The 22,266-nt window shown below is 43.1% G+C and overlaps 1 protein-coding gene across 1 annotated transcript in view; it reads right to left on the bottom strand.

Moving 5' to 3' along the window:
* EBF2 (EBF transcription factor 2) overlaps nt 1-22,266 on the bottom strand; it is a 120,260-nt gene that overhangs the window by 18,955 nt on the left and 79,039 nt on the right. The window contains exons 8-11 of the mRNA XM_021546271.2: nt 14,269-14,350; nt 3,302-3,419; nt 1,391-1,521; nt 370-496 (exon numbers count right to left, since the gene is read on the bottom strand). Coding sequence (XP_021401946.1) covers nt 370-496; nt 1,391-1,521; nt 3,302-3,419; nt 14,269-14,350 — 458 coding nt within the window. The remainder of the gene's footprint in view (nt 1-369; nt 497-1,390; nt 1,522-3,301; nt 3,420-14,268; nt 14,351-22,266) is intronic.

The following is a 22,266-nucleotide window of genomic DNA, read 5'->3' as shown; positions in this document are numbered from 1 at the left end:
CGCTGTGCCAGTTAGATTTACCCTTGAAATGTACAGCTGAATTTTTATATTCATCTTTCCAACAGTCTGTCATTTTCTTCTTCAAATGATCTTAGTGTGACTCTTTTCCAAGAAAAGAAAAAATAAGAAAGAAAAAAATCAAATATAATCAGGTTGAGCATAAATATTTGGTTGCATATTCTGTAGGCAGACCCATGCTGTGACAGCAGTTGGGAAAAATATTAATGTGCAGGAAATTAGGAAACCTCCTCCTTACACCCCCAAATGTTACCACTGAGAGAGTGGCCTTCGACAAGCAACACGGTTAATTAATTAATTAATTAATTAATCACCAACACAGCTCCTGCAGCCCAAATCCCAGGCACCCACCTGTGTAAATGAACCTGCCTGGTGCTCCTTTGCAGAACTGCTTGGATTTGTAGGATAATGTCACCTCCACCACGCCGGGAATGTGCCGGGGAGGCGTCTGGACGCGGATGGCGTGAGGCGTGATCAGCTGGGAAGGGCAACAGCAGAGGCACCATCAGGTGTCAGTTCTGCTCTTTTACTTCATGAGTAAATCACAGAAAAGGTTGGGTTGGAAGGACCCTAAAGATCATCCAGTCCCACCCTCAGTGGGACCTTTCTCTATCCCGGGTTTCTCCAAGTCCTGTTCAGCCTTGGACACCTCCAGGGACGGAGCAGCCACACCTTCTCTGGGCTACCTGTACCAGGGCCTCACCATAAAAAATGTCATCCTCATTTCCAACTTTATTCTTGTTCACTGTAAAACCATTGCCCCATGACCTGCCATCACAGGCCTCAGGAAAAACTCTTTTTTTTTTAAATTATCACTATAGGTCAGCAGAGGGATACACCTGGTTTAGATCCTAGCCTCCAGGGAGAGGATCACACATTTTAGGATGGATTGGCATCAAGAAATCTGTACTGTTAAGCCCATTGTTTAATTCATGGCTTAATCCTGGGCCCAGATGGATTTTTTTTCTTCTTCCCAAACTTAAACCCCCTCTTTATTTCTCTTCCTTTGCTTATGTAAATAAACCTGTGTAAATAATAAACCCTGTGGAAGAATTGGTAGAGTAACATTCATTAAGTTCATCAGTGGGTAAAAAAGGATATGGGAACATCAAATGTCTCCTTCAGCTCATATCAGGAGACAATTTCTAATAATTTCTTTGATTTTATAGACACCTAGAATTGTTCCGTTCCATTCTGGGTATCATTCAATAATATCACAGAGCAAAGAAAACACATTCCATGGATTCCCTTCACGCGGGTTTCTGTGTCCCACCTCACACAGCACCATGGAATAGGAACAGGAATTAACCCCGTTCCTGCTCAGAAAAGGGAAATCTCCACAGCTGAGGGGCAGAGGGGCAGCTATACCCACCTCACTCCACACCAGCATGGTCCCAAACACCACCTGCAGCCCATCAAAGAAGTTGTCCCCGATGATGATCACCATGGCTCCCCCCGTGGTCCACCCCTCGCTTGGGCTGATGGCTTTGATGCAGGGCGTGGCTGCACAAAATAAATAAAGACATCAAAACATCTCTTCAAGGTATCTTTTTTCATCCCCCCACAGCTGCTTTGAGGCCTGGGTGTAAATCCCTGGATAAATTCCTGTGAGCATCAAATATCCCAAGTGATGCAAAACTGCAGCTGAGAGCTGCAGCTCCAGCCATCCACACCTGGGAATTCCTGAATTCCCACTGCTAGCAGAGGCCTTGGACAAGTCCCTTCCAGCCACTCACCCATGAAGGCTGCTCACCACTCCACAAACCCCAGTATTTCAATAAATAAATAAATAAATAAATAAATAAACAAATAAATAAATAAAGGAGTGTTTTCTGCCTCGCAAGTGTTAATTACTTGCCTATTCATTACTGGCACTTAACATTGTGTCATTAAAGCCTAATAGGCCAACTGTAGTGGGTGTAAAAATGAAATGCTTAAATGATTGTGCAGAGACTGCTTTAAAAAAACAAAATAACACCCCCTGATTAGAATATGATCCCACAGACACAGACCCTGTGGAAAAAAAGGTAGAGTCACATTCATTACGTTTATCAATGGGTAAAAGAAGATATGGGAATATCAAATGTCTCCTCCAATTCATATCAGGAGACAATTTCTAATAATTTTCTTGATTTTATAGAGTCTTTCTTTTTTTTTTTTTTTTTTTTTTTATTTTATTTTCTCTTCCATATGTTCAAGGCCTATGGACTATGCATCCCATCAGGAACCCAATATGGTTTCCAGGCCATAACCAAAGTCAATCCATCACTCCATTCCCAATGTTGACAGGGTCAGAGGTGGAGGGGAACTTTGGCAGTGCTCCAAAAACATGAGACTCCTTTGAACAGCCAGTCAATCACATCCAATCAGTCAAGGAAAAACTGGATGGCTTCCTAGGCTAGGAATCCTGGGATTTTCCTTCTACCATTTCACTGCCCGCTGGGGGAGAATTAACACCACTCTGAATTCTTTACTGATTCAATCATTTTCTTCCAGTTCATTAATTCTTCTTTTAGGCTGATACAGGGCACAGTTAAGAAGTGGGGCAGCAAAACATTATAATGAAATAATATCCTTGCTTGTCTTTTCTACTAACATCACCAGCTCTTCTCACTTTCAGTGGCTGCAGGAGAGGGAAAAGCAGGCACTGATAGCACTTCCCAGCATTTTCCAGTCATTTTTGAGCACTGTCTGCGTGCCAGAGGTGGAATGTTTCGGGAACGAAGAGGGAGAGGAGGGGCCGAACGTTTTGAAACTTAACAGATACAAGAATTTGTAATTGCTTGAATACAGTCCCCAACCCATCCTGGAGCTGGCCATGAGTCTGGCTTAGCCAAACAAACTCACATCAATTAGTGTCAGCTCCCTCTGCGCATCGTTAGGCTCCGTGCACAGTTTGTTTAAGGGAACCAGTGACACTTTTTCATACACATCTTGTGCTGCAACAGCTCTGTTTAAATAAGATGTCATCTTGCCTAATTTGCCTGAAATCAAATCTATCCCAGCTGAATGAGAGGGCTGAAATTTAGATAATACTTGGTGTTTCTGTGTTTTTCATCTTTGCAGTACATACTAATTAATAAATTGCAGGGGGATGGGGAGTCAGTCCCTTAGATGTGAGGAGGATCATATTTTGCATGCAGTAGACACTGTTTTCCTGCCTCTGCCTTCCCCAAACCCCCTGAGGCTCTGCAATTCCCCCTTAGCTCTCCTTCCCTCCTGAAAACAAACAGAAATGGAAGAATGGGTAATTTCTGCTCTGGTCTCCAGACAAAACTCCCACCTTCCGAGGGGTCGAGTCTTCTTGCTCTCCTCCCATGCTTGGAGTTGTTGTGCACGAACATGTTGTCAGACACTGCCAGCACATGCCCATCCACGTTCACTGTTGTCGATAGCACCACCTGGATATTTAGAAAGAGAAGGAAAAAAACAGCCAGGTAAACAGTTGATTTGAAATTCAACTTGTTAAGGATTAATTATTCAGTTCAGCTAAACCTTGTTTGGTAAAATGGCAGCATGCCTTGCAGGGGTTTAAGAAAGGGAGAAAATATTTTCAGACTTCACTCAGTGCATTAATTGCATTTAACACAGCATCCTGCGGGCTGTATAGAAGCCTCACTGTAAAATGACCCAACTCCTGCAGGATGAAAACTCCTTGAAAACAGAACCTAATATCATGCCTGGTTTTGACATGTGAGTGGATGGTGCCTCCTGAAAAATCATCTGAGCCTGAGCACTCCAAACCAAGCCTCAGGTTTTGAGCCTCAGTCTCCATGACTGGCCTCCAATCTGAATTCTTAGAGGAAATAACTGTATATATTAATGAACCCCACTTTAGTTTTTTAGTACCCAATGCTTTAAATCCCACCAATCCAGAAAGATGTGTGACTTCAAACCACAAACTTTTGGGGAAAACAAACAGTGTTTTAACTCCTGAAAGAAGCTGCCCTCTGACAGAGTGGTTTTGACCATTAGTTCGTGTAAATGATCTTAATTCCATCCCACTGCCACACCTACAGTAATGCACAGCCATGGAGAGTCAAACCCTGGATGTGTTCATGGATTTTCACAGCCTCAGATGTCACAGCCGAGGTAAGAGAATGTCAAGCTCTAATTGTTGATAAAACTCTATCCAGCACAGAGCAGGAGAGACCTTGCCCTCCCCGGGCTTAGGCGAGCTTAAAGAATACTTTCTTTCTCGAGACAACTCTAATTCATTCCAAAAGGCTCTTGTCATCCTGTACTCTTATATTTCTCAAGCATTCTTGTCACAGAATGTGTTGCTTTCGTGTGCCAACTGATTTCCTCATTCCCATTAGGGTGGGGTGTGACTCCATCCAAAGGGAACGTTTCCCTCATGACATAGCTGAGCCCACTCAGATGCACTTCATTATTTTCCCTTAAACAATGGAAATAAATTTTAGTCTCTCACTGGCCAGCCCAGAACACGCTGTGGCAAAGGGGAATAGGCCTGAATTATTCCAGTGTCTGAAATATTTATGACAAGTGTTTAAATTGCAACCAAATGTAAATAAAAAGTGTGTCTTATATATACAGTTACACTATGGAATAGAGACATCTCTGAGCTCTCTTACACGAGTGGGATAAATGCACACCCACCTGCTCGCAGGAAGAGAGAACAGAGGCAGGCTTCAAGTGTTCACACATAGAATGGAACCATGGAATGTCCTGAGTGGAAAAGGGACCCACTGGGATCCTGGGATCATCCTGTCCAGCTCCTGGCCCTGCACAGACACCCCAAAATCCCACCCTGGGCATCCCTGGCAGCTCTGTCCAAACCCTCCTGGAGCTCCGGCAGCCTCGGGGCCGTGCCCGTTCCCTGGGGAGCCTGGGCAGTGCCAGCACCTCTGGGGGAAGAGCCTTTCCCAAAATCCAGCCTTTCCCAAAATCCAGCCTTTCCTGATCTCCAGCCTGACCCTCCCTGGCACAGCTCCAGCCGTTCCCTGGATCCTGTCACTGTCCCAGAGCAGAGGTCAGTGTTGGAATCACCTCTTGGGCTGTGCACAGCACAAGAGCCACATTTTGGTAGGAGATGTACAGATCCCCACAGCAATGGCAGAGTAATGGCAAGAACCAGTCCAGAAAACGTGCTGAGCATCCTCTGCTCCCTTGGCCAGCAGGAATGGAAGATGCACTTCCAGACCTCTCTCCACGTGCAGTCCCATTTTTATCCACCTCTCCCATCCATGACAGGAGGGCCAGAGCCACTTGGCCTGTCACAGGCTGGGATCCAGGGTAAATAAACACAACATCCTCGTGGACAGGACGAGATGCAAAGTTCAGATCTGGAGCAGAACCTTCTCAAAGTTTGGGACCCTTTTTGCTGTAATCTGAATTTTGGCAGAGATCTTTGTCATTGCTACACCACCACCACCCAACTCTTCACCCATGGTGTGGAGAAAGGACACGTGAGATCGTGGACATCAAAATGACTGAATTTCTTCACTTTGCCCCAGCTGTTCCCTCCTGCCTGATGGAGATCACAATACAATTGTTTTATTCTGGAGATTAAAAACCAATGTTTTCTCGATAAAAGGAGGAGGAATGTGCATTCCACCATGGTCTCTAACTCCCAGGCCCTTCACTTTCACAAGCCAACTGCTTTCCCCCAGTGAGTATTTCCTGGGTCATGAAGGGTGACCCTTTCCATCTGGAATCAATCAGTCAACTCCTGACAACTTCCTGAAACACCTCACTCCATTTCCTGTTCTCTCCCCCTTCCCTCTTTCCCCCTGGTTTGCTTCACTCTTCAAAACTGCAGGCCACAGCAGCTTAATGTTAGAGGGTCAGACACAGTTAGACTCCAAAACACTACACAAGAACACCTTTGACCTTCAAAAATCTTTACATCTTAGCCAAACAAATCAAGGTCAACATTTCTTACCATTACCTTGTTAACCATTTCTATGCACTTTTGCCAATACCCTCCTGAACACGTATTTATCAACAACACTTGTTCGCCCAACATCGTAAAATAGTCAAAGCCCTTTTTAAAAAGCCCTGTCTTTAGTGCTGATGAAAGGTGATGTGAAAACTTCCCTGGGGATTTAAATTCTGATTTTCGCCCACAGTGTTGGCAAATGGTTCTGGTGAGTTTTTCTTTTCCTGCCCTGATGGCACCACTTGTTGTGTATGACAATTTGGCTTCTTTGCCTATTCTCAGTGGATGATCTTTTACCTAACACCATTTGCTAATGCAAAATTTAATCTAAGGGAAATGATCTGAGAACAGCAAAATAGGTCAGGGAGGCCATTACCAGGGTAATTGAGGCTGAGGGCCAAATTTTAGGCACAGACAGCATAAAAACTTCAGATTTTGTGCCACCCAAAAGCTGGACCAAACTGTCACCTCTGCTGAGATTTCAGAGCACAGCAAGCAAGAAGGAAATAGAGAGGGCAATGTTTTAATTCTTCATCCTCCCAAACACAGATCCCATCTCCCTCAGAGCACTGGGGAAATTCAGGATTCTAAGCTGTTTTCACACTCCTTGAGTTCTCCCTGCCAATCTGCAAAGGTTTTCTTATCAGCAGAGAGGCCAGAGCCATAAAGCAGCGATTCTCCCACAGTCCTGGAGAAATGCTGGAGCTGGATCTCCACATTATTTTTGTTTCCCAGGTGGATTTCTGTAATGCAATCCTGGCTCAGAACCCACACGGAGGGTTCACCTCCCGTGACATCCAGCCCTAGTGTCTTTAGCACTTGAAACTCGGCTTCTCTGAGCTGCACTGCCCCTCCTTCCTCTCCCTGCACAGCTCAGGGGGTTGTGTTTCTTCACAAACCTTCACCTGGGTATTACAAATTTCCCTCCCCAGCTATGTAATATCAGTATTTTTTACATTCTAAAGTGTGCTGCTCTTCAAATCACAGATATGCAAATCCATTCACATCCCCAGATATAAAATCTGTATCAGTCCCAGACACCTATTTAGACATATGGTACAAACATTCCAGGCATACAGGCATTTACTTACATGTAACATATCTCATCACTGTGTAAATGATCTCTCTCAAAAAATTCCTGTTACCATTCCAAGTGTGGAAAAAATTCTTTATGACATTGTACATCTGGAAACAATATTGCATTCCTGATGCACTTTCCCTTGTAACTCTCTAGTCACAGCACCATGTTATTTTAACTTTTCAAAAAAAAAAAAAAAAACCTGCTATGAGGATTTAAAATTATTATTATTATTATTATTATTATTATTATTATTATTATTATTATTACTGTTGTTGTTGTTTTCCAGCTGAGGGGAAGGAAAGATGTTCGACCTCATCCTGCTGCCTGGACTTGGATAGGGCTCCCATTGATGTCAACAGGAATTTTGGTTGAGGCAGTAACACAGGAGGAGAGGCTGGATTTGATGGGTTTGCCTCAGAGATGGATGAGGAATAAGATAAACAATGTGAAAGATGCCAGCAGCCTCACTCTGCTCAAAACTTCCATGGAATTTTTTGGGAAATCCTCTCCAGGACCCTGAGCCTGCAGACTGGGAGCTGACAGCAAACTGGGCACTCGCCCTTCACCCCAGGGAATCTGAAATTTCTTGGGACAGGGGCTGGACACCACTCCTGGGGCACTGACACCTTGTCTGCTGCTAGTATCCACAGGCAAACCATGGAGCTGCTTCCATAAAATCATTTGCAACAATTTCCACCTTCTGCCTTTGACACTGGTCTTGTTTTAAAGCCTGGTGATGAGGGAATTTATGGCTTACAGCCTAAATTTATTCCTAGTCAGTTTATACTTAACATTACCTTTAAAATTATTCTTTCCCTTCTTGACCTTCCCGAGGGTAATTTCAGAGAGCAGTTCCACCCTCCTCAGTGCAAGGATTTGATCCATGCCCTTGTCCAGCCCCTGTCCCCTTAATGACCCATTCCTGCACCTGTTCCAAAGTCATTTTGCTCTCCTTTGACTGTAGTTAATCCAGTGTATTGCACCCAAACAAGAAATCACAGTGCAACAAATCCCCCTCCTTCCTGCTGGCAGTCTGAGACTGAGTGGATCTCATCTGTGGTTTGTTTTTAAAGGATGAGACATCACTCTGGGAACTGTCTTTCCCCATGGATATTTGGCCTTCAGATCTGAGCACGTTAAGCTCCTTGAGTATTTTTTTCTCTTGCAATTGAGTCACTCCTTCCCTTACTCACACAGAATCTAAAAAAACATCATCACCTTTTGTTGGGTCAGTCGGTACCTGATGAAGAAATCTGCCCCCTCCAGTAACAGGCCCAGGCTCTGCTGACACCAGCTGCATTTGTTTTAAAATCTCTGCCTGGGAAATTAGTCCCCCATCATGATTATTCCATGCAGCATTCACCTCTACCAGCAGTTCAGTGATCCCTAGCCATATCCCAGCCTGACCACGGGGGTCTCTGGCACATTCCTTCCCCACCAGCCTGGCCAGGATTCCAATTTAGGGCAGTGATGTTCTATCCTTGCCATCCTTTTTGCTTCCTACAGCCTACACTCCTAACTCCCAACATCATCCCACCCCTCTTAATCATTTTCCATTTCCCTGAGTGGCACAGACCCCTCCGAGCCCTGGGTTAGAGCGAGCTGGGAGAAACCCCAGCCCCAGCCAGCTCTGCTCACGTGCCTGATGATGAACTGATCCAACCACTCCGAGGTCAGGAAGGAAACCTCCCCAGGGGTGCACCTTGTTATTTTTCCTTTCTCTTCCTCCCTAGAGCATCTAGAGGAGGGGGGGGGTACCTGCCAGGAAACATTCCATGTCATGTTTTCTGCTGAAAACAGAGGGCAATTGCTGACCTTTACTTTTTGCTCCTAAAAAAGGACATCGGTTCAAAGCTGAGCACTGTTAGAACCAATGTCTGCTGCCTCATATCCCTCCCTGGCACTTTTTAATCACCCAGGACCTTTTTAATCACTGTGCTCCTGGAGGAAACAGAATTCCCAATCAACAGGAGCCTAATGTGTGAGCACCAGGTCTCAGCTGAAGCATCTCAGCTGAAAAGCCTCATCTTAATTTTCCAGAATTATTATCCCCCTTCACACACCGGTCATTACCATTAAAGTATCACTGGGCTTCAATCAAGTTCTGCAGGAGAATTCCTCATTAAATGGAGGGCATCATTTTTGGGGTTTTTATTTTTATTTTAAGTTCCATTCCTGGGAGGATCCCTCACTGAGAACACAGCCCTGACTAACAATGCCTATGTACTTTCAATTTGCAGAGGAGCTGAACTCAAACCCTGTGTTTGAATAAGTAATTTTAGGATGATTTTTGCCTCACTTTTCCACCCACCAGCTTTATTTGGAAATATTTTAATTGATAAACAACCCAATATTTGTTTCAGTTACATTCACAGGGATATATTGCTCAATCTCTGTGGGTTTTGGGCAGCCATCAAGTAACTATGCAAGTATCCCTTAGTTCTAGAAATATTCTCTTTCATTTAGTTCTTGAAAGAGTCCCTTTCCCTACTTTAGCCACTGACAGGCATTGAAGTAGTGATTCACAATAAAATCATGTTACTACAGGGGGAAAAAACCTCACTAAAATAATGATCACACATTCCTTAACTTCTGATGTAAAACATAGTTTTCAACAGCACAAAACCATTGCATTTGGTTAAAAAAGGAAGGCAAGAGGATCACAAAGCAGCTGGTGTTGCTCTCCAAACTGAAGAATTATAGTAAAAGAACCCCACAACTTTCAGGCATCTGGAGCTGCGTTAAATTTACAACACAATGTTAATGTAACCTTTCCTCCCCTTTCTCTCCCCACCCCCCCTTTTTTTTTTAATGATACACGTGAAACCTAACATTTAATTTGTCTTAATACATTACCAGTATAGTATGAAATATCTAAATCATGTAATGGCTCGGGAAGTGAGGCTGGAGCCAGGCTTGGACTCTGGATCCCAGTGCCTTGGAACTTTGGGGATGAGCCAAACCAAGCCCAAACTGTGCAACTTCACACCCATCTTTAATCAGAAGCATTAGCTTGACACTTTTCCAGTTATGAGTAACCATGGCTTGTGCTGGAAAACTCAGTAGGATGCATTGTAAGGCACTATTTCCACGTCTCCTATTTGTATTTTTGTCTCATCAACAAAGCCTCAGGTCTGGGCTTCCATTCAGGCTCCATTAAAGAGCAAAAATGGTGCTGGACGAGACCCTTTCAGGCCCAGGTTTCAGTAGTGATTTAAATGAGAACTTTGATAGAAGGATTTTCTCTGCTCTTTTGTTGAATAACCACAGAAGAAAAGGAGAATCCTGATGTTTCCTGGAGGTTTGACAAGCACTACTCCATTGAAAAATGAAAATACTTAGTTCTGCAGAACATGGATAGGAATTAAAACATTTGGATGAGCATTGCTGCGGAATTCTGTTTGCATAAGGAAAGTTAAATGCCTGGAAGTGTCTGGGAAAGGAGGGACTTAATAACAACAGCTGCACAAATAATTTTTTGGGGAAAAACCAGCAGAGATAGCTATGGCCCAAAACTGAATTAAATAATAAAATTAATAAGCCACTCTACTGCACTGTCTTTTTTGACCCTGCTTTTACTCTGCTCACAGGTTTCTGTACTGGCAGGATGCACAAATATCCCTTCAAACCTAATAGACAACTCTGCACATTCATTACTTTGCCTGGTGAATATATTAACAATTAAAATGAAAATTAACATATCCAAAGTGTGCAAAGAGACCACTACTATTTTAAAGGAATTTTTTTCCCCTACTTTTGACTTTCAGGGTTGCTGACAGACTATCTCCAACAAGCAGCAAGCAAAAAGAATTTATCAAAATTTTAAAACAGAAAACTCAACAAACACACACAAAAAAATTCAACAAAAATAGAAGAAGTATCCAGAAGCCACTGGAGTGTTTAAGAACACTCCTAACTTTGGTTTTGTTCAGGGAAGTAATGATGATACCCTCAGAAACCAGGAGCAGACAGAAAACAAGCTATCTTTGCCTATTGCCCTTACTGTTCATCATGGTTAATTTGCTTTGGAACACGGAGCTTTGTTATTGCCATTGTGTCAAATTTTAACAATTTGAGCCACTTTTTGTATCTTCTTTTATCCCCACTGACCTCTGCAGCCCAGAGCAAAGCTCAGCAACCCATGTGTCCAGCTTTGAATGAAAATCCTGCTCTCACTCAAAACCTCAAGAATTCTGCCATTTGTCTCAAAGGTTTTCATTCCGAGAAAAGGCTGATATTTTTGGGAGAGGGTTAATAAAAAGTAAACTGAACTTAGTGGTTTTAAAGCCTGATCTTGATTGGTTTGGGGGCCTGAACTGAACTCTCACACTGAGACTCAAAGGGGACGAGCTCCCATTGACTGGATGTGCAGGAGGAGTCGAAGTTATCCTGGAGAAACAGAACCCTGGAGCTTCACATGGCTCTGCTTTCCCAGCTGGGCGTGTTTGGAGGCACAAAACCCAGCAGAGGAGTCTCCCCCAGCCCATTCTCCTCAATAAATGCTGATTTTGGTACAGAGATGAAAAGCAAGGCCAGGCTCTCTCCCATGCAGGAGAGCTGCCAGGTGGATGGGCTGAGGAACGAAGGAATTCCATCCTCATCCATGGGACCAAATCCTGCAGGATTTGGCTCCGTTTACCTGTGGGAGGCTTCCCTGGACATCTGAGGCTGTTGGGCTCTGTCACGTTCCCGTCTGGGTGAGGTGACACCAAGAATAATGCTAAGACCACAGAGAGATTTCTGCCCCCACCCCCAACTCCTCCTTCAGCTCAGCATCTGATGGAAATCAAGGATTTGAGGATTTTTTGGGAGTAGCCAGCATGGGTTTGAAATCAGAGCTGAATCTCTCCAACATTCCCATGTGTTTGGGTCCCGAATCTCTCTTTTGGCAGTTACAACCAATATTCTGTGTATTATGGCAGTGCCTCAGGTCCCCAGGTGTAAATCACGAGAGCCCTGGGCACGATTTTTTACAAACTCCAAACAAAGCTCCCAAAAAAAGGAGACTATTTATGTTTCCTGACATTCCACAATCAGTTCTTCTTGCTGGCTCCAAAAGCCAACAAGATGTGTTTACATGCTGTAAAAAAGGTTTTCTTTTGCTTTCCAGATTTTTTAGCATTCTTGGCATATGATAACTAGCTGCTGGTTCTTTTCTTTATGGAAATTGCCACTTGAAAAAAAACTCAGTATAAATTCCCTGACAATGAGCACCTCTTTTTTTCTCATGTCTTATCATCTCTAAAAAACACAGAGTGAAGAAGTCACTGCAGTCTCTTTAAACTACTGGTGAAAAAAATTAGGTTGGTCAGGAATTTTTCTTTAAATTTCTTCATACTCCAAACAAAAAGCTAATAAAACTTTTTTTTTTTTTTTTTTTTTTGCCTGCATTTCTTTAATTTTTCCGAGCTTTCAGAAGATTTTCTTTTGCAGGATTTCTTGTAAAAGTTGAAACTTTGTTTTAATTATTAAATTTTCACTGCTAGCAGAAGCAGAAGAAAAATAAAAATCATTTTTCTATGAGAACACATTTTGATGGAAAGTCTGAAGCAACTCTCTAAACTCCTGTGGAGTTTCAACTCCATTTACAAATAAGGAAACTGATGTCAGCAACCCCATTGGGAATCAGAGATGAAAAGAGAGGGAAAATGGCTCATCCAAGGTCACCCAGAAAAGCTGGGGTACACCCAACCCCCTGAATTCATGGCTGTGCCTCAACCTTGCCCCAGAGTCAGTTCCAGCCCCACTTCCCTTCCCTTCCCTTCCCTTCCCTTCCCTTCCCTTCCCTTCCCTTCCCTTCCCTTCCCTTCCCTTCCCTTCCCTTCCCTTCCCTTCCCTTCCCTTCCCTTCCCTTCCCTTCCCTTCCCTTCCCTTCCCTTCCCTTCCCTTCCCTTCCCTTCCCTTCCCTTCCCTTCCCTTCCCTTCCCTTCCCTTCCCTTCCCTTCCCTTCCCTTCCCTTCCCTTCCCTTCCCTTCCCTTTCCCTTTCCCTTTCCCTTTCCCTTTCCCTTTCCCTTTCCCTTTCCCTTTCCCTTTCCCTTTCCCTTTCCCTTTCCCTTTCCCTTTCCCTTTCCCTTTCCCTTTCCCTTTCCCTTTCCCTTTCCCTTTCCCTTTCCCTTTCCCTTTCCCTTTCCCTTTCCCTTTCCCTTTCCCTTTCCCTTTCCCTTTCCCTTTCCCTTTCCCTTTCCCTTTCCCTTTCCCTTTCCCTTTCCCTTTCCCTTTCCCTTTCCCTTTCCCTTTCCCCTTTCCTCTCCTTTCCTTTCCCCTCCTTCCTTCTCCTTCTCCTTCTCCTTCTCCTTCTCCTTCTCCTTCTCCTTCTCCTTCTCCTTCTCCTTCTCCTTCTCCTTCTCCTTCTCCTTCTCCTTCTCCTTCTCCTTCTCCTTCTCCTTCTCCTTCTCCTTCTCCTTCTCCTTCTCCTTCTCCTTCTCCTTCTCCTTCTCCTTCTCCTTCTCCTTCTCCTTCTCCTTCCTCTCCTTCTCCTTCTCCTTCTCCTCTCCTTCTCCTTCTCCTTCCTCTCCTTCTCCTCTCCTTCTCCTTCTCCTCTCCTTCTCCTTCTCCTCTCCTTCTCCTTCTCCTTCTCCTCTCCTTCTCCTTCTCCTTCCTCTCCTCTCCTTCTCTTCCTCTCCTCTCCTCTCCTTCTCTTCCTCTCCTCTCCTCTCCTCTCCTCTCCTCTCCTTCTCTTTTTTTACAGATTTCCCTGCAAAGCAGCTGGGTCAGAGTCCCACGGGGCTTGTTTGCTTTTGCTGTGAGATCTTAAAGTGACCATCACTATTTTGGTTTCTTGTTGTATTTTAAAGAAGCTGAAGGGAGGATTTGAGAGTGTTAGAAAGAAAAAAAAAAAAAATAAAACAAAAAAAAAATAAAACAAACAGGGAAAGAGGTAGGAAATGAGGAGGTTGCTCGTGTAGCACGTACTGAGCTACTTTGAAAAATTCTGAGGCATCTAAATATCACAAGCACGATCCCTGCTGTGGGCAGCTGTATGCGCCGGTGCTTTGCCCGAGGGTGTCAAATCAAATATCCACTGCTGGTTGGTACAGTACAGCACTTCCCCCTGGGGATTCAGGGTGGAAAAAGAGGGAAGGAAAAAAAAGAAAAAGGGGAAAGAACAGTTTAAACACAACAAATGGAGAAAAACTTTAACACTGTCTGATACAGCTTTTCATAGATTGTCGTCGTGTTTGTTAGGAACAAGGTAGGAGAGAGGAGACAGGAAAGGAAAAGAAGAACAGAGGCAGACAGGTTCATGCTGAGCCTTATAAGACTTACCTGGAACCGTCTCATATCTCTTGGGTTTCCTGCTGTTTTCAAGCAATTCTGATTGCACTTGAGAAAAAATTTTAGGAAGAATCTGGAAAGAGAAAGAACCACATCACTGCTATTAACCACAGCAAAAGGTGTTGTTATATTCTGGTTTAAAATGTACATGAAGTGGTTTGCATGATAGTGGATCTTATAGGACTGTAAGAATTTATCAAAACACAAACAAACCAAACTCAAATAAATGGAATTTGCAAAAAATGACAGGTAAAGTATAACCAGTGTGACTGAAATCCACCGTGGTGTAAGTGAACAAAACTCTGTTCTACACCCACTCCCTCTCTGCAGGTTTGACCACACAATTTTAGTCTCTTCCTTATCTCTCCCTCACATTCCAGCTCTTTCTTTGGCTGTCTGGAGGGACTTCCCATGAAACAATACAGAAGGAAAATATTATTGTGGAAACCACAAAACCACCAGGGCAACCCCAAGGCAGATCAGCCTTGGAATGACTTGGAACGTGTGAAAAACCCAGCAGCAAACAGAGCTCGGAGAAGAATCTGATGAGGTTTCATCCTGATGATGTTTTTTTCCTGATGAAGATTCCTGTCACAAAAGCAGAGGAACAGAACTGCCAAAAGCCCAGATTGTTCCTACCTGGATTTGGAGGGAGGATAAGGAAAACACGAGTTCCACTGAAACATGACAGCTCACGCTGTCCCAGCAGATAAACCCATTAATATCCCACAAAGTTCCCGTGCCAATTATTTTTGCCCTGTCACACACACCCATCTTCATCTGCTTTATTATTCTGTAGAGTTATTTTGTCACGTACCCAGGCTGAATCTCCAGCCTCTCTGGTGTCTTCCCCAATACTGCATGGAGATTTTAGAGTTTAGAAATATTAAGCAGGAATTTTTCTCTAAGCTATTCCACCAAATTTTGTCTCGCATGCACGGAGGAAAGGATTCACTCCTTTGTTTTCTGCTTTAATCTGGACATTTCAGAGGTAAAGAAATTGTGTGAAAAGCCACAGTTGTTGGATTAAAAACAAAACAAACAATCTTCAAAATTTCGGCATAAGCAAGAAATATTTGGCATCCTCTATTGTAAGTGAAAATATTCTCTGGGATTCTTTCCATTTCTATTTGTCAGACAAGATGGGTTTAACCGCAACAATTATAATTAAAAAAATAAATCAAAGACTTTGAGATAGATTTAGAAAGAAAAAGAGTCATATACAAGAAAAAATAAATAGTTGAAGAATTGATTTTGAATACAAAGAACAAGTTATTTATTTATTTCTCTTGCTGAGTGCTTTCCTTTAAAAAAAAAAAAATAAATCTGCTTTTGCAGTAAGTTAAAGTCCCAGGTGAGCCAGGCCTATTTCCCTTTCTGTTACTATGACAACGATTTTTTACCGCAGTCCCTAAGTCCCTTCAGAACTCACACATTCATGCCTTGAATTAGAACTTTAAAGGAGAAAGATGGATATTTCCTGGGTTTACCAACAACACCCTCCAAACCAGCCCCAGCACAAGACAAAAACACAGAAATCTGCTCTCCCTTGTTAGTGCCACTTTCTCTGCACTACTCCCACCACAAGATTTCTCCTCCATCTGCCCCGAAATACAAAGAAAAAGCCACGGGTTGGATCCATTTGTGAGTTACTGGAACAAACCAAACCCCTCTGAAAACCTCACCCACAAAAAAGACACAAATTGTGCCATGTAAACCCAAAATCCACCCTGGCCAGGGACCCTTTTAAATTAAAATGTCCTAATTTTAACTATTATTCCCTTAAATATCTCACAAATATATTAGATATTTTTTAAAACGTTTGTTTTCTCGAGGTGAGAGTGTCATTTCCTCCACATTTCCTTCTCATTTCAGGTCTCCCTTCAGCAGGAAAGGGGTGTCAGTGCTCACCTCTCAGAGGGCAACTTCTGCCAACAGAGCCCTGGGCACCTCCGTGGCTTCCAAACTAAAAATCCTACAGGATTTCATGCCCTGAGAGAAGCACTGAATATATTTTATTAAATAAGTCCTGTCGAGTCCCTGCTTAAAACTTGTGACCTCTTTTATATGAAAGATTTGGTGAGATTTTATCCATAAAAATATTTTCAGAAGGAAAAATTCCCCGCACGCTGGCACCCTCAGAGACACAGGGTAATGTGAGGCATAAATGTTACTCACAAACACTCTTTTTTATTTTCCCTTTTCTTAGAGATATAAAGAAATAATATTTGCAGATATACAAACAGCTTATAAGAGAAAAGGAAAACTCCAGAATGCAACCAAACTATAAAATGAACCAAGACAAGGAACTTCTATATGAAAATCCATGAGCTGCTGGCTGGTGATTCTGCAGGAAAACCACAAAAAAAAAAAAAAAAAAATCCACAAGTTGTTACTTCCAAGGAAATGTAAAATAAATTAAGCAGGAAAACAGCCAGCTTATTTTTTAATGTTTAGAATGCTTGCATCCCTTTTGATTGAGATGAGAAAAATGATCAACACGAACCAAAGAATGAAGAAAACGAGCAGGGAAAAGTGTTTGGGAGAGAATTTGCTGTGTCAGCTGGGCTGATTTTGGGAAGAAGACAAATCCTGGGGGACTGAGTGACACAACCCCTAAAAGGCAGCTCCAGAAAGGCAAAAATTCCAAATGTACCTTTAACGGCATCCAGGAGCAAACTCTGCAACACGGCGTGGGCAAGGAACAAAAATCACCTTTTTTCTGCTAAAATGCCTCCAGAAAATCAGGGTTCAGACCCCCAGCAAACACAAACCAAGAGCACACTTGAAAATGGAGCTGGATTCCAATTAAATCCAGGCTGATTTGTGCTGGTGAGGGAGGGAAATGGCCATTAAAAAGAAAAAAAAAACCACAGAAAACAAAACTTGCCCATTCCCTGAGCTGCCGCGGCGCTGAGCGTTCCCAATCCTCCCAACTGCACCAAACCCACCCAAACCCACGGAGCTGGGCAGGCTCAGCCTGGATATTTCACCCCGGAAATTTGGGGATCCCTCTGAGATGTCCTAGAGGAGCCTCGACTTTCTGGAATTGATGGACAGCTCAAAAATGCTGAAATTTTTGCTGCTTTAAGATACCACAAAATTCAGAAAATGCTCAGTTTTCTTTTAGTACTTAAACATCGTGGCAGAATTTATTTTGCTAAGAGATTTGTTGGGGATCACTGGATATGCTGCGCTATGACAATTTCCCTCCTATCACCCCAAAATTTAGATTTAATTTCATTTAGCTGCCCACACAAGGATTTTTATCTTTTTTTCTTTTGTTTTCCCAGTTGAACCACACCTTTCTTTTTCTCTTTTTCAGAGTTCCTCCAAATTTGAGCTGCAAGTGGGCATCTGTATGAAATATTTGGGAGGTTGTTGTATATACATATATATACCCATATACATATATATGCGTGTATGTGTGTGTGTAAATGTGGGGTTTTATTTTAAGATGTTGCATCTGGGAAAGGCATTAATATTTATTGCAGCATTAGAATAAAAATGACTTGGGGGGAGCAAAGAGGAGGGAAGGTTTGGCACTAAATGAAGCTGATTTAGGGGTAACAGGAGAATTGCAGAAAGATTTTATTAATTTCTTTAAATGAGACACTTTAGCCAGTTTTTGGCCTTAACCTATATATACATGAAAAATAATTTTAAAAAAAAACAAACAGAACTATAAAAAATTAGCTGATTTTGATGTTTCTGGCCAATCTTTGTGCTTAGCAAGTACAGAATTAGGTGGAAGTTTAGCAGGTGACTCTGGCTCCAGCCAAGCAAAGGAACCTTGGCCCATCCTCTCAAAATTTCAGGGTGGTGGGGGAAAATCTAAACATATTTCAATAACTACCCCTGAAAACTCTGCATAGACATAAAATTAATTAAGATATAAGCAGAGACTTCTGTTCCTGTTGTCTCTCTCTCGTCACTGACCTCACTGGGTACAGATTGATTCACTTGAGAGGTCTCCAAAATGCTGCCTTCGATCTGCCTCCCTCTTTTTAGAGCTGTTTTAAAAGTCACTGCTCCTCCTGCTGGGAGCTGCCACCAAGCCCAGGAATTCAGTTTAAATGCCCCTTTTCCACGTCAGGGCAAAGTCAGCTGTGTTATCCCAATTTTTAGCAAATTGTGTTATCCCAATTTGAGCAATCCCTGGTGGGGAAGCAACAGGAGATCTCCAACACAGCTGAGGGGTGTGTGGAGATGGAGAAAGGGTGGGGGCAAATTAAGGCAGGTCTTGCATCAGTTAAACTGTTTCCAAAGCAGTTTTTGACCCACAGCCCCATCTTGCCTGTCTGTGCCCAAATAATCAGCTTCTGTACCTGGCTAGGACTAGAATCTATGTTCCACACCTCTGAGGATCTTTATCCACCTCAGATCAGTGAGAAAAATCAAATTGACCTTAATCAAATCCTGCTGGAGCAAAAAAAATCTTCCTGGTGACTTCGGCAGGACTAGGCAGAAGTCCTAAAGCTCAGCCCCACATGAAGCAGAAGGCATAATTAAAAAATCAATCAATCAATTATAATTTTTATCCCACATCCGCCTTGTGTGCTTCATTAAAATAGAGGTACAGAATCAGGAGGTCCAACATTGGCTGTATGTTGGGAACAGCCTCTGGATGCACCTAAAATTCTGGATACGACTAGAAATTCTCCCTTGTAAAGCAAATAATTCTGGCTTTTTGGGGTTGCTGTGGAATTTGGAATTGTAGCCTCAGTCATTTTCTGGCATGAGAACACACCTACCATCGAGGATAATTCTGATTATGCTTACCAGCAAATCCTGCAATCCCGAAATCTAATGAAAATACAAAGATAGAGTGCCATTCTGCTTAAATAATTCAGTGCTTCCAAAACATCACAAAGGGAAAAAGAAAAAAAAAACCAAAAGTTGTTATTATGACTCTCAGTCAAACAATATTAAATTAAAATATACTGTGAACTGCAGAAATGTTTTTATTGCAGTGAGGGCTTGACTCCAACTGCATCTGAACAAGGGAATTCTGGATCAGGTCAGAGCCTTCCCTCAGCTCACCTGTGTGTGTCTTGGCACGGCAACCTCTGAGATAAGTGTGACAAGTGACCCTACCCAGTGCCCCACAAAATGTCAAATTCCTTCCTTTCCAAGGGCCAGATTTGCAGGTCACTGTTTCAAGTCAATTAATTGCATTTATTTGATATCACCATCCTGATTTTAATGAATATCGCAGTGGAAGGCTTCCTTGTAATCTGAATATTTATCTCTGGAGTAATTTCGATCTATTATGTCAGGGTGTATTATTAGGGAGCTGATGAGAAAATTTCCCTTTTTTTTTTTTTTTTTTTGCAGGAGTTACAGTCAGTGTGGGATCAGGCAGTGCACAAAGGCACTTTAAATGAATGCACGGCTTCCACCGTGTGAGAAATGAGTGGGGTTATTGCAGAGAGACAGAGTATTTATATGATACTCCACAAACAGCAGCTAATTAATCTTCACAAAACTCCTGTGCATAAAGTGTGAACCCAGTTTAACAAACGTGAAAACCAACATATGTAGGTCAGGAGACTTTTCTGAGGCTGTCAGGGATTCGCTGGGAGAGAAGCGAGCAGGAGTCAGAGGATGAGATCCCAAGCCTAGGCCAGGAGAAGAGGACTTGGCTGCTCATTTGTCACTTGGGGTTTTTTTAATACAAAGACTCCAGTTGCACAGAAAACCAACCAACCAACCAAAAAAAAACCCAACTAAAAACAACACACAAAAAGCCCAAACAAAACAAACCAAAAAAGCCAACCAAACAAACCAGAAACCAGATTAACACTATGCCTGTTATTCCTACACCCAAGAAAAACCTCATTTCCTGATGGGGCAAATGAGAAACGTTTCTCCATCCTCTTGCCTTGATTCAAAGTAATTCCTGCAGTCTGGTTAGATTTTTTCTAAGTGACTTTTCTTGCAGTCACTCACTCCGATTTAGACTTCAGGTTTAAAGTCTAAGTTTTGATGTGGGAACATTATCTAGGGCCTAATCCCTGAAATGCCACCTGGGGGAAGGCAGAAGTGTCTGATTTCCTCTGGCTCTGAGCTCAAAAAAGCCAATGTAGGAGACAGGTGTGAAAAAGGAACAAAAACAGGGATAAGGAGTTCAAGAGATCTGACCAACTTAAAAATCAACGTTAAAACTACAGCATGGCAGAACCCATCTTAAAATCACCTCTAATTATATTTTTTTTTACTATGCCAAGATGTTCTGCTCATGCTTGGGTGGGTAACACTCTCTGCAATGGATTAAAGAAGATGGGGTGAAAATATCTTGTATTTCAGATGGATCTAGAGAGAACATTGCACACATCCACAGCAATGGATCCATGCCCAACTTCCAGCCACAGAACAATTCCTCCTCAAATATCCCCTCTCTCTGCAGCCTAGAACAACATACTTCTCTCCACCCTTTATCTAAAGGTTTGGGTTTTTTTAAAAAAAGCTTCATTTCAAACCAATAATAACTGAATGCAAACCTGCAATGTGTCACCCAACCTCCAAATGTGTCAGAAAACTTGGTATTTTTTTCCTGTGGATTTTCCATACGTTTTGCAATTTTTATCTTTGAAGCAGATTGTGTCCCCCTCACCCAGAGCAGGGACACACCCCCACAACTGCAATTCACACTCTTTGGGGTAAATAAATGCTTCCTCTGTTGCAAAATGATCCCATTTTCAAGAAACAAGGGCTGGGGGAGAGTGCCCTGCCAGGTACCCAGGCAGTCGTTTCTCGGTGTTCAATGTACTTATTTCTCATGGCCACATTTGCTAGGGGGGAAAAACCAAAATCTCCAAGGAAAACCTCCTTGTTTGTGCACTCTGATGAAAACCTGACACCATTAATGAAAATAATAATTGAACTCTATGGGCTCGAATTGAAAATGAAACACAGCACTAACAGCGTGTTTGTAATTGCAATTGTTCTCCACAAAGTCTTTGGAGGACTCTTTGCAATTTGAGCAGTTTCCCCTTTATCCTTTGGGCTTTCCCCTTTCCTCCCACACCAAAACTTTCCAGTAACTTCCAAGACAACGGGTAAAAGCTTATTTATCCCTGTAAGATCCATATTATTCATGCCACTTGGCACGGGCCCAAATGCCAGAGCATAATCAAAAGTCAGGAGGCAGGGAGGTAATAGAGGAGAGGATAGATTCAGAAAATACTCCCTGGCTTATTACAGTGTCTGTGGGCTCCAACTGTGCTGGGCACGGCCCAGCCACGTTGTGAAATTGTTACTGGGGACGGGAGGCACAAAGGACAGCAGGGAGGAAAAGCTTTTGTGCATCTCAGCGACGGGGAAGTTGAGGCACAGAGAAATTCTGCCCCATCACACAGAGCCGGTCACTTTTCCAGGCAACAGCCACATCCCATTCCTGCAAGTCCATGCTTGGGATTTTACTGGTTCTTTTGAATAGTGACACAATTTCACGGAGCTCGTTGCCTCCACACGTAACACCCAGCAGGATTTGGAAAATATGGCCAAATTCTCGTTCTTTACGCTTCTGTCAGCATCAGCAACACACACAAGATTTGGAGCTGGGCTGTGTCACCAAACACAGGCCCAAGGACACTGCAGTCCTGCTAAAATCCAGCCATCTTTGGTATCAGAGCTCTGCACAGGTGCAAATTTATCTCCAGATCTACTTTGCAAACCCTGCAGATCCCAGAAGGGCTGACAGAGGCGTTAAATGAGCACAGAGGCCAATCCCCACTCATTTTTTTCCATACCCAGAGAATCCTACAATTCCTTTCTCTTGTGGCTCTTCCATCCTCCCAGCCCGTCTCTCTCCAAAACCTCAGGCTGCTGAGCCATGCTAGGCTGAACAGTGAGCACCAATTACACCAGTGGCCTCTCTCTGCTGGCTCTGCTGGTTTTTACTGTTGCTGCCAGATGGCAGAGCCCGGCACACGAAACCTCCCAACCCCGCAGTTAGTGCAGAACTTGGAAAGAACTTCCCAGTGA

This window comes from Lonchura striata, chromosome 32, assembly GCF_046129695.1.
Source record: "Lonchura striata isolate bLonStr1 chromosome 32, bLonStr1.mat, whole genome shotgun sequence".
NCBI lineage: Eukaryota > Metazoa > Chordata > Aves > Passeriformes > Estrildidae > Lonchura > Lonchura striata.
The sequence above is the reverse complement of the archived record's forward strand: the minus strand, read 5'-3'. Positions and strand labels throughout refer to the sequence as shown.